Raw genomic sequence first — 12,596 nt, forward strand, 5'->3', positions numbered from 1 at the left:
TGACGGGCCAGACCCACTTCAAGTGTTACCCTGGTGATGCAGTTGCCACTCACAAGACAACCCAGTGCCCATTAGGTATGATTAAATGCGCCAGGGTGGGCCTTCCCCAGAAACCAGGAGAGGACAGGAGAGCCAGTTTGGTGTAGTGGTTAGGGGTGTGGACTCTAATCTGGGAGAACCGAGTTTGATTCCCCACGCCTTCACATGCAGCTGCTGATGTGACCTTGGGTCAGTCACAAGTACTTTCAGAGCTGTTCTCTCAAGAGCAGTTCTCGAACGTAAGAACATAAGAGATGCCAATGTTGGATCAGGCCAAAGGCCCATCCAGTCCAACATTCTGTGTCACACAGTGGCCAGAAATACCAAGTGCTATCAGGAGGTCCACCAGTGGGGCCAGGACATTAGAAGCCCTCCCCATTGACCCCCCCCAAGCACCAAGAAGACAGAGCATCACTTGCCCCAGAGCCCCTATAATAATAGCCTAATAGCCACTGATGGACCTCTGCTCCATATGCTTATCTAATTCCCTTTTGAAGCCGTCTATGCTTGTAGCCGCCACCACTTCCTGTGGCAGCGAATTCCATGTGTTAATCACTCTTTGGGTGAAGAAGTACTTCCTTTTATCCGTTCTAACCCGACTGCTCAGCAATTTCATGCTCAGCAATTTTAAAACATTTTATGCCACCTATCCACCCAATCAGGTCCCCCAAGTTGGGAAACAGGTCCCTACCTGCTCTATCCCATGCATAATCTTATAAACCTCGATCATGTCAACCCTCAGTCGTCGTTTCTCCAAGCTAAAGAGACCTAAGCGCTTCAACGTTTCCTCATAGGGAAAGTGTTCCAACCCTTTTATCATTCGAGTTGCTCTTTTCTGCACTTTTCCCAAAGCTATAATATCCTTTTTAAGGTGTGGTGACCACCTTAAACAGCTTTCTCAGCCCCACCTACCTCACAGGGTGTCTCTTGTGAGGAGGGGAAGGAAAAGGAGATTGTAAGCTGCTCTGAGACTCCTTTGGGTAGTGAAGGGTGGGGTATAAATCCAATCTCTTCTTCTTTTCTTCTTCTTGGACATGGCTAAGATCTGCCTGAATCCTATGGATACTGTTTCACAAACATCTCTAACTGCACAGAATTGTACTCATTCAGCATTTTCCATAACACAAAATGGCATCAGGGAGGAGCAATTTTCTGTTCTGGGGGAAAATACAGGAACTAAGGACAAAATACCAGCTCTGTGGGGCTATTTCAAGTCAGAAAAAAGGCATGGGGGGAAAAACATCAACCCCCCCCCCCTCCCCATTCACGCTGGTGAGCCAAACTGGAATCAGGCATCTGGGCATGGAGCAGGAGTCACTGGGGGCGTGGGGGGGGGGAGGTAGTTATGAATTTCCTGCACTGTGGGGGGGTTGGACTAGATGACCCCGGAAGTCCCACCCAACGCTTATGATTCCTATGCATGGAAGTCCCAGCATCTTGCTTAGCTCTGCTCCCAAATACATGCCTCTTGTAACAGGACTCACCCATGTGCTGTTAGTTCCGAACCGAGGCCCTAAAGGGGAGCAAAGGAAGGACATGGGCTCTTACCACGAGTGGCGTCTCTGGTGGTTCACCACATGCGAGCGCCGCGTGAACCGCTTCCCGCAGTAGGCGCACTGGTGGGGTTTCTCCCCGGAGTGAATGAGGAGGTGTTTTGTGAGGGTTGTGTTCCGATTGAAGCTGTTCCCGCACTCGGGGCACTGGTAGGGCTTCTCACCCGTGTGGATTCTCTCGTGCCTAATGAGGTCCCACTTCTTGCGGAACCTTTTCCCGCACTCCTTACACAGGTGCCGTTTGACTTCCGGGTCGGCAAGGACCCCGTCGAGGTCTTTATCCTTCAGCACCCTCGCGGCGAGACAGCTCTTCTGCGGCCTTCCCAGGCTGAGCTCGCTCACGTACGTTCTCTTAGGGTCAGCCCTCTGGAGGGCATCCTCTCGAAACCCTCCTTGAGGCCTCCGCCCTTGATCGTCCACCTCGGACGCTCCCTGGTGGACCTCCTTGGCCCCAGCTCTGCTCGCAAAGTTGCTGTCTGCTGGGAAGGAAACATCCGGCTGGTCAGGTAAACAAGCTGGAATTACGGCATTGCCTGCAGACAAAGGAGACCTGAGTCCAAATCTCCACTCTACCATGGAGTCTCCTTTGGCCACTCACTTTCTCCTCCCTTTCCCCCTCCCCTTCTGTAGTTTTCCCTATAAAACTGTGGAATATGGTTTCTTCTTCATAGCATCTGAAGGGGTGAGCTCTGACCGGGACCACTCCTCCAATGTGTGAGGACAGCAAGGGTTAAAACTGGCACCCTCCCTTTTTACCTTTGGCTCCGCATTCCCTTCCCCACCCTGCTGCACAGAGAGCACATGGCAATGGGCAAAAAGGACTGACTGCCGTCTGGATTGATGTGCACTGTAATAACCTTATCACGCTGGTTGCATTTTATCTGTTTTAATGCTGTAAATCGCCCAGAGCCCGCTTGCAGGGAAGGGCGATTCAGAAATCTAATAAATAATAATAAAACAATAATAATAAAAAAGCTCATGCTGGTACTAGGGTTGCCAGCTCCAGGAGGCTTTGGGGCTAAAGACTGGAAAGGGCGGGATTTGCGGAACGGGTGGGCTTCATTGGGGTCTAGTGCCACAGAGTCCACTTTCCAAAGCGGCTCTTTTTCCCCAGGGGAGTTGATCTCTGTCGCCTGGAGATCAGTGGTGATCCCGAGGTCTCCAGCCACCACCTGGAGGTTGGCAACCCTAGATGGAACAATGCTGTTAGTCTTCAAGGCACCACTGGATTGGGGGAAGAATCTCAGACACCACCCTGCGCTCCAGGGTGGGTTTCAAAACGTAAAGGGTAGACAGGCAGGTGTTTTTGTTTTGCTTTTCCAGCCTCCAATGAGTGCAAAACGTCTCCAGTGCAACATTCAGCGAAGCTCAGGTTATAATTTAAAAACAAGTCTCTAGTCCCTTAAGATTATTCTGAACACATGCAGGCAATGCAGGAACCGTGCCATACAGCAGCCACCACTGGTGATTCAGGTCTAAGAAGCTGATCTCACTATTAGGGCCAAGGGCCTACTAGCGGCATCCGCTTCTTAGGTGTGAAGATTTGGGGTGGAATATGCGGTGGCTCAGGGAACTGCAGTGGCTCAAGTGGTTAAGACGCTGAACTGCAGGCTGTGGAAGGTCAGTAGTTCAGCAGTTCGAGACCCGGGTGCCGCATGATGGAGTGAGCTCCCATCTCTAGTTCCAGCTCCTGCCAACCTAGCAGTTCAAAAGCAAGAAATTGCAAGTAGATAAATAGGTACCACTTCGGGGGGGAAGGTAACAGCGTTCCGTACGCCTTGGTGTTTAGTCATGCCGGCCACATGACCACGGAAACGTCTTTGGACAGCGCTGGCTCTTCGGCTTTGAAACGGAGATGAGCACCGCAACCCTAGAGTCGGATTCGACTGGCTTTCGAGCAAGGGAACCTTTACCTTTACCTTTATGCTGGGTGCCTACATACTATACTGAGGATCACCTCAGGCCCCATGAGGCCCCTCCCCAGTTCTAGATAAAGTCCCTGCTTTACATTCCTATGGATATTCTTCTTTTCACTTCCCCCCCACCGCCTTTTTGCTCAGCATCAGGAAGATGTTGATTTTTCCATGGCAAGGAGGCTTCCTGCCCAGAACTTACAAGTGTTGGAAGTGAAGGACTTGACGCTGGCCTTTTGTCTCAGCCTCCAGAGGGGGGGTTACAAGAGAGTCAGATAGACAGACAGGCAGATTGTGGGGAATCCTTCCTGTTTATTCTATTGCCCCTGTCCCTTTGGTGTGTGTTACATCCTGAGGGAGCAATTTCCTCTTTTCTGACCCCACACTTCCTCTCACTCACACAAGCATGTTTCTCCCCATCTTTGAACAATGATGCAAGGACACTCTTTGAACAATGGATAAATCCAAAGCCATCCTAGGTAGTTAGTATAGATTCCATCTCTGTCTCTCATCTTGAGTCCAGTGGCACCTTTAAGACCAACAAAGGTTTATTCAAGGTCTGAGCCTTGAATAAACCTTTGTTGGTCTTAAAGGTGCCACTGGACTCTAAATTTGTTCTACTGCTTCAGACCAACACGGCTGACTACCTGGATCTATCTCATCTATACTGTCTAGAACAGGGTTCCATATCATAAAGAACTCTTACTAGTTTTAAATCTGACTACTGGCTCTGTGTAACTTTGTAAGTCTGCTAGCACTCTTAGTACCTAAGCTTTGCTGCGTGGAAAGCCTGGCGCACTCTGCTACGCTGACAGAGATTCCTGGCTGTACAACACCAGAGAATCCAACAACAAGTACCTTGGGAGCCATCATCCTTGTTGTCAGCTTGGCTGGTCTCCTTGGGAGGATGTCTCTGCGCTGTGTCAGACAAAGTCTGATCTACAACAGGGGAGTTTATGATCACCATCTCAACAGGCACAGTTATCTGGAGAAAAACAAAACCAGGGAGGATTGGGATAGTTGAACCAGGGTGAAAAGGAGCACTGTCACTAAACTCTTGAGATGCAGCACTCGCTTTGCCACTATAAGTGAGGGGGAGCTGGTTTGCACAGAAACTAAAATGGGACATGTGGAATCTGGCATCCAGAAGAGCTTAGATTTTGTGTGGAACAAAAGCCTGGTTCCCAGCCCATCTGATTGGACAAAGAAGTTTGAAATAGTATGGGCACTCCCTGATGACATTTTGAAAAGCCAAAGCATGAGATTTCCCTTGGTTCCAGGAAGAGGTTTCCCCTATGAATGTTGAAAGTGACCACCGTAAGAAGTACAGTGTGGGGCTGCGTTAAGGGAGACAGCCAGGGAATCCACAGAGTACATGGGTTAGATCCAACCAGCTTTTCTGCTGGTTAAAAAAAAAAAAAAGAGTGGGGGGTTTCCATTTGGCACTCGCAGAGGCTATGTTGGGGAATCATGGGACCTTCATGTACAAAAGCCATGTGGGGCAGGGGTTGGATTAAGGAGAAAAATTGTTTGAGATGGAAGAAATTGGCTGGATCAGTGTGTGCCATGGGAGAGAAGGCAGGGTGGGGAAAACGGTAAAGTCACTGTGGTTCTACCTGCACCCAGCGACGACACAAGTGTGCCCCCCACTGTGGGCAGAGTTAGTTAAGATGCTCCTTCTGCCATAGTCAAATTGGAAACCGGAGGCTGCCCACTTCTGGCTGACGCCATCACTTTCCTCATCTGTGGCAACGGTGCCACACAACTGTGCTCACAATTCAAGCTCTGGTACAGATGCATCAACATGCATGTCTGCTTGGTCAGGAAGCTCTGGCTCTATGGGATGCATGAAGCTGCCATATACTGAATCAGACCATTGGTCCAGCAAGGTCAGTACTGTCTACTCAGACTGGCAGCAGCTGTCCTGAGTCTCAGGCAGAGGACTTTCACATCACCGACTCCCTGCTCCTTGTTACTGGAGATGCCAGAGATTGAACCTAGGACCTTCTGCATGCCAAGCAGATGCTCTATCACTGAGCCAGGGCCCCTCCCCATGACATTTTGAGTGGGACTACAAAAGATTTATAACACCCCGCACACTTAAGGGAATTCATGCTGCTTTCAGAGCGGGCATGGCAAATTATTTCAGTGGCTTGGATCCACTGTGATTCCTGTGGATGGATTTTCCATCCGCAGAGCCTGACTTTCTCACCTCCCCTCCTCGCTGCAGCCCCAAATGCCTCCTGAAATGTTGCTCCTGGGGAACAGCCCCTCCCGAGAACAACATGAGGAGGGAATCGACCTCCTCTCCCCTTCAGTGTACCCAAGTCACGCTCTGTTTAACTTCTTTTTAAATTTCAAAACAAGACGGTGACTTTCAAGGCTGCCCTAACAAAATCAAAAAGTCTGCAATCCTTCTGCGTAGGCAGTTTACTTTTTTCTTTTCTTTTTTTGCCTGATTCATAACTGTCTATGAAGGCAGGAAAGCCCATGAGACACATAGGAATGTCTTCTCCCATATGTTCCTGCCCAGGAATTAAGATCACAAGAAGAAGCCCTCCTGTCCCATTAGTTCACAAGAAGAAGCCCTCCTGACTGTCCCGTTAATCAAACAAGATTATTTGGCAGGTACATGAAAAAGGGCCTTTTCAGTGGTAGCCCCACAATTATGGAACAAATTTCCCAGGGAGGTGCTCCTGGCCTCCTCACTTTCAGTCTTTAGGCGTTGGTTGAATATAGCTCACATATGATTAATTTACTGACAGTCCTAAATTGTGATTTTAAATTTGGGGTTTTTAAAAAAATCTATTTTGTGTATTCTATCTTATGTTATTTTAATCTATTTTGTAAGCTGCCTTGAGTTCCATAAGGAAGAAAGATTGCTACTAAATGTTTTAAATAAATACATAAATAAAGATGCAGTTTCCTTCTTGAAAGTCAAAGTCTGCTCTCTTTGCCCCCAAAGATGACCAGCATTTAGAAGCTCCTCACCTGTTGTTCCCATCTCTCGGTCACTTGGCGCTCCTGCAAAAACTCCTCGGCCAGGGCCACCGCTCGGTCACAAGTCTCTGGCCCACGTTCTCGAATCCAGCTTTGCATTTCCTGTGGCAGAATGACAAGGAACTGCTCCAAGACTAACAGATCCAAGATCTGCTCCTTGGTCTGACTTTCAGGCCTCAACCAACGATGGCAGAGCTCCTGGAGCTTCTGGCACGTCCCTCGTGGCCCCTCGGCATCCTGGTAACAGAAATGCCTGAAGCCTTGGCGGTGTGTCTCTGTGGCAATGTAGTTGTCCAGCCTCAAAATGGCAACCTTCACCTTCCCGTAGTCACTCTTGTCTTTTGGATCCAGGCTAAAATACGCCTGCTGGGCTTGCCCACTGAGAATGGGCATGAGCCGAGCCACCCACTCTTCCTTAGGCCACTGGGAAGCATCTGCCACCCGCTCAAAAGTGGTCAGGTAGGCCTCAGTGCTGCCCGCTTGAGGGAGAGGGGGCAACTGTAAATTGTCCCATACTGGGGCAATCATGGGAGTCTGCACCACCTCCAGCACCCGTTGCCACTGGCAATCCCAGCTGGGAAACAGTTCCTCTGCCAGCTCCTGCTTCACCCTTTCCACAGGTGGCGCTCTCAATATCCCCTCAGAGCCCCCAGACTGGATTGTACAAGGGGCTTTTCCATCTCCTCTCATGCTGTTGTCTGCTTGGCACTGGGCCTCCAATTTCACGCGAATCGGCAATGGCAGTCCTGCTCCTGTAGTTTCTTCTGGACAAGCGGCCATTTTATGTGGCTGTGAGGTCATTTGGTTTCTCAAGAGACTACAGTTGGCGTTATCCCAGCAAGAGTCTCCTCTCTGTTTCTTGCACTGGAGAGAAAGTGTCAGTCTTTTGACTTAGAGAAATCTGTGGCCAGGCAGGGCAGACATGATCCTGTCAGGGGGAAAAAGACTATTAGTTTTATTTGATCGACCTACTTCAAGCATAGCTGCTCTTCTTGGGGTTTTCACCTTTATTGCTGACCCCCTCCTTCAGCGTTCCTCTTCATTTCCAACTGCACACAAGAAACAAAAATCAGCTCCCCCCAGCATGGCAAAAAAACGAGATGTCCAACTTCACCGACTTAATTTCTACTATTATACAAAACTATCCACATATATAGCACGTCAGAGAGGGGCAAGGATTAGTAAGGCCTGCCCCTCCAAAGAACTTACAGTCTAACACAGCCATTGGGCAAAACAATATATTTATTTTATTTATTATTTTCAATTTATGACCCGCCTTTCCTGCACAGGCAGGCTCAAGGCGGCGTACAACACGTTAGAATACAACACAATACAATAAATACAATAAAACACAGATGCATAAATGCAATAATATAAAATTTTCGTAACAAACACTGCACATATAAAGTGCAGTTGAGTGCAGATGGCGGTTGCTGTATGATGGTCCAGTGTATCAAGATGGAGGGAAGAAAGTGAGCAAACACAACGGAACACATTTACTAATCATACATTTCTACCACGCTTTCAGTGTATTTTGAGCACTTCACATATATTATTGCTTTATCTCTATAACAAGTGCCTGTAAGGTAGGACAGTATTATTGCCCCGTGCAAATCCGACTCTAGGGTTGCGGTGCTCATCTCCGTTTCAAAGCCGAAGAGCCAGCGCTGTCCGAAGACGTTGCCCCGTGCAAGTGTATTTACTTATTTATGTCCTGCTTTTGTCCCCAGTTGAGACCCATGTTTCTCCCCTCTTCCATCCTCTTACAATAGCAACCCGATGAGGCAGACAAGGCCCAAGGTCACCCCGCAAGCTTCCGTGATAAAAATGAGGATTCAAATCAGGGTCTCCCAGGACTACACCACACTGGCTCTCAGCCCATATTGCAATGGGGCAACGTAGAATTAACAACTTGTCTAACATAGAGGCCAGATCTGAACGGCCTCAAAGCTCTTAGCCAATACACTATCCAAGATCCTACGTTTCTGTCCGTCTGAATACTGCTTAAGGACACAGAAGCCTTGCGTGTAAAAGGCCGCAGGTGCAGTCACTCACCACCGCTGGTTACGGCTTCACACATATGGGCCAGGACACCATTTTCAGAAGACTGGCAGCCCTGCTGGACAATTGCTTCCGCCGCAAGCAGAAGATCTGCTTCTAGCCCTTGGGCTGTTTCAGTCAGATGCCCGAGTCTAGCCTAGCGGGAGGGAGCTGCCAACCCGTGTCAGGCGGTCTTGAGAAAGCCACGCCACAGCGACAAAGGCGGCGCTCGCATGTTTTAGTGCAACCAGCCCCAGACCAGTTTCGAATTGGCTCCCCACAAACCAATGTTCCCTCTAAGCTGTGGAATCTTGTGAGCAAAAATTTTACCCTGTGAGCTCCTGGCATGAAATTTGTGAGCGAGCGATTTGGCTAATGCATAAATTAGTTGGCTCTAGAGTCATCCTTCCTGAGCAAAAATCTGTGAGCTGGAGGCTGAAAAACTGTGAGCTAGCTCACACTAACTCAGCTTAGAGGGAACACTGCACGACCCAAAGAAAATGGACTCCCCACTAAGGGAGACCAGGCTAGAACCCCTTGGCTAAAACTTCAAGGGTCCACGCGGCTTTGGTACGAAGGAAGGGACCTCGCTCGGGGTCGCCCCAGCTTTCAACCGCAAGTGTCTCTGCAGTTTCTGTCCACTCCCCTTTAGCACCCCCCCCTCCCTCCGCTGCATCGAACTCACCCCTCTTCCGCACCGCAGCCTCTTTCCCCCCCTTTGCAGCTGCTATTTTAAAAAAGCCAAATGCACTTCCGTTCACAGTTCGGGCGGAAAAGGAAAGCGAGGCGACATTTGCACCCCTCCCCCCGGGATAGCTGAGAGCCTCTCTAGGAGCCCGGCTGCAGTTTTGATTTTTGTTTTAACCCTTTCAGGATCTCAAGGCCTTTGAAACTGCACATGTATTCGCGACTGAAGCCCCGTCGAAGAGCGACGCGGGGGTTGGTTGCTTTGCTCGCGCCTAGGCTCCAGCAGTCGCTTGCTAATTTGGAAGGGAGTGAGGATTTCCTCTCCGTAGAGTTGCCAGTTATTAAACCGCATTGGAAGCAGGGCTTTTAAGAACATAAGAGACGCCAATGTTGGATCAGGCCAAAGGCCCATCCAGTCCAACACTCTGTGTCACTCAGTGGCCAGAAATCCCAGTGCTATCAGGAGGCCCACCAGTGGGGCCAGGACACTAGAAGCCCTCCCACTGTGGACCCCCCCAAGCACCAAGAAGACAGAGCATCACTTGCCCCAGAGCCCCTATCTATACCTTGTGGCTAAGCAGGTGCAAAGCCAACAAGAGTCCCAGGTGGATGCAGCCACCGTGTCTGCAGGGGATTGCAAAAGGGTGACTGGTTGAATTGCTGGCGTGCAGATATGGAGGGCAGACATTTTATAGCTGTAGGAGTTATGTGGCGTGCAGATACGGAGGGCACAGACATTTTATAGCTGTAGGAGTTATGTGGATGCTTATTATTATACCCCGCTTTTCCCTCAGAGTGGACCTCAAAGCGTCCTAGAAAGAATGCCATTCTCTCCACCTTCGTTTTATCCTCATAACAACAATCCTGTGATGTCGGTTAGGCTGAGACAGAATGATGGGCCAAGGTCACCTAGTGACTTTCCGTGGCAGAGCAGGGCCTGGCTCTCCCACATCCCACAGACAGGTGTGTTAGTCTATCATGGTAAAATAAAACACGCATTCAGTTATGGTGCCACCAGATCCCTGTTTTATTTAGCCCAAATATAGTGATCAGCCAGACCTCTTCAGCAAGAAGGACCCACACATTTTTCACAAGGGAAATGTTAAAAGGGCATATGTTCGGAATGCCTTGTATCCTGTGGCCATTCTGGATTGACTGGAGCCGTAGTTTTCAAATTGTGATCTGTGGATGTTTATCAGCGGTTTCTCAGTCCACATGTCAGTAACTACATAGAAACTTCTAGGAAAAATAATTCTCCCACCAGCACCCATCTTCTGCAATGTTTGGGGCCCAGAAGCGTTGGAAGTGGTGTGCCTTGTAAACCTCAGTGTGTGGGGTTTGTGGGGCAGAACTTGGAATGAATCTTGCAATAATTCAAAGGGGATTTAAAAATTTTACTTTTCACTTAACATGGTATCATGTAACAAAAACACAGAATTTAGTAACACAACAGAACAATTATCTTTTAAAAGTCCAAACAATTAACCTTCCCCTCCTTCACAGTTTGCCACCCCCAAAGTCCATCTCTTCCCTCTTGCTGGTGGCCCAGCCGCCCAGGAAGTCTCCAGTTCAAGGGGCTTCAAAGATGAGGGTCCCCAATGAACTCCCCCTTAGATAACACGGCCCTGGAAAAAAAAGATTCTAAATTTTACAATTTGGAACAAAAGTCTCCCTCCCTTAACAGTTTTCATACACAAATCATAGTTACCTTAAACAAGGTGTTAAGAGCCTGTGTGATTAAGGTTCAAACTCCCCAACAAGAGCCGTCTTGCTTCCCCCTTATGCTTTCCACACATTCTGCACCCTTCTGCATCTAAAGGCTCCACCCCTAACTGGCTCATTCCATTCCTAGCTAGGGGTCACACCTGCAGTGTAATGTCTTATATCTGGTGATGGTGTAGTAGAAAATGCTCAAGTAACATCCAGGCATCCAACAGAGGAAACAGTTTAGTTTATTAACAACTCAAGGCACCTCCGCGCAAAATCAGAAGCTGACCACTACTGCCAGTAAAACACCAAGGTAATAAATACTTACACTGAGCTGGGATCTCAGTGGGATACAATGCCATAGAGTCCACCCTCTGACGTATCCATTTTCTCCAGGGGAACTGCTCTCTGTAGCCTGGAGATGAGGTGTAATTCCAGGGGATCCCCAGGTCCCGCCTGGAGGCTGGCATCCTTACCTGCGCAGCATGATTTTGTTAGGGCTGCCAACTCCAGGTTGAGAAACTCCTGGAGATTTGGAGGTGGGATCTGGAGAGGGCAGGGTTTGGGGAGGGGAGGGACCTCAGCAAGGTTATCATGCCATAGAGTCTACCCTCCAAATCAGCCATTTCCCCCAGGGGAACTGACTTGTAGTCTGGAGATCAGTTGTAAATCCAGAAGATCTCCAGGTCCCACTTGGAGGTTTGCAACCCTACTTTCAGTTCCTGGGTGAGATGGTGAGGCTACAAAAGCACTTAAAAGTAGTAAAGCAGACATTTCACTTCCTGTGGCTCAGCCTGGGAGGGAGAGAGGCCCTAATCACATCTTTCTGGATCAACCTATGGTCTGGTCAAACTGCAAGTGCTCTGGGACTTGTAGCAGCCAGTGATTTTTAACACTTAATTCCCAGGTATGCTGGGGCCTGATTCAGATTGGAACTGCAGTTCATGCAGAAAAGGAGACTGAAGCCCCCTCCACACCCTATTCTCGACCTGAAATGGCACCGGCGGGGAGCTACTCTCTGTCCTGTTAGGGAAACTCGGTAATTGGATAATGTTATGTCCGCTGACCGCCACCAGGGGCCAGCGAATACCCCAGAGCTTGACTCTGTAAGAACAATGGGGACTAGGCTCCTAGTCTCTCCACTTGGGAACCAATAGGACCGTGGCGGGAGATTTAAACCCACCAACGGGATCTAGGGGGGGCGTCCCCAGGTGTGTATATAGTTGGCCAGCCGGCCGTTAGTTTTTGTCTTTGCTGTGTACTAGTAAACCATGCTGATCACTACATCAGTCTCCGTGGTTTTTACATGCGTCTAACCCACTACACTTCAGATAAAAAACATATAGTGGCTTCTCAGGGCTGTTTCAGGTTGAGAAAACAGTACAGGGAAAGTGGGGAGAAAGCTGTTGCTAACTTATTTATTTTTTATTTGTATTTATACCCCGCCCTCCCTGCGGGCAGGCTCAGGGTGGCTTACAGCCATTGCCACCTTTGTCTAGCTCTGCCCACCAGCAGCATTTAGACTTTAGTGTCCTTAGGACAGGTACCCGTTGAATGACCCTTGTTTTTTCTTTGAGGGTGACAACTAGGCCAATTCTACAGCTGCAAGGAGGTGTTTATTAGAGAACCTGCTAAATGAGAAGGGCATTTAATCAAA

General features: G+C 49.0%; 1 protein-coding gene across 1 annotated transcript; it reads right to left on the bottom strand.

Moving 5' to 3' along the window:
* Window positions 1–1,583: 1,583 nt before the first annotated feature.
* LOC107117416 (zinc finger and SCAN domain-containing protein 31-like) lies at window positions 1,584–9,260 on the bottom strand. Its single transcript, XM_015419528.1, has 4 exons — window positions 9,231–9,260; window positions 6,497–7,433; window positions 4,364–4,490; window positions 1,584–2,068 (listed from the first exon to the last, which is right to left on the bottom strand). Exons 2-4 carry the CDS (start codon window positions 7,304–7,306, stop codon window positions 1,584–1,586), a joined length of 1,422 nt encoding a protein of 473 aa, XP_015275014.1. The 5' UTR covers window positions 7,307–7,433; window positions 9,231–9,260.
* Window positions 9,261–12,596: the final 3,336 nt, after the last annotated feature.

Source organism: Gekko japonicus, unplaced genomic scaffold (genome assembly GCF_001447785.1).
Source record: "Gekko japonicus isolate JY-2015 unplaced genomic scaffold, Gekko_japonicus_V1.1 scaffold923, whole genome shotgun sequence".
In the NCBI taxonomy this organism is placed as follows: Eukaryota; Metazoa; Chordata; class Lepidosauria; order Squamata; family Gekkonidae; genus Gekko; species Gekko japonicus.

Coding starts and splice junctions, on each gene's coding strand:
- LOC107117416 (XM_015419528.1), bottom strand. CDS start 7,306: ATGACCTCACAGCCACATAAAATGGCCGCTTGTCCAGAAGAAACTACA. Junction 4,491..6,496: donor CCGAGAGATGGGAACAACAG/GTGAGGAGCTTC, acceptor GTTTTTCTCCAG/ATAACTGTGCCTGTTGAGAT. Junction 2,069..4,363: donor CAAGGATGATGGCTCCCAAG/GTACTTGTTGTT, acceptor CCTTCCCAGCAG/ACAGCAACTTTGCGAGCAGA.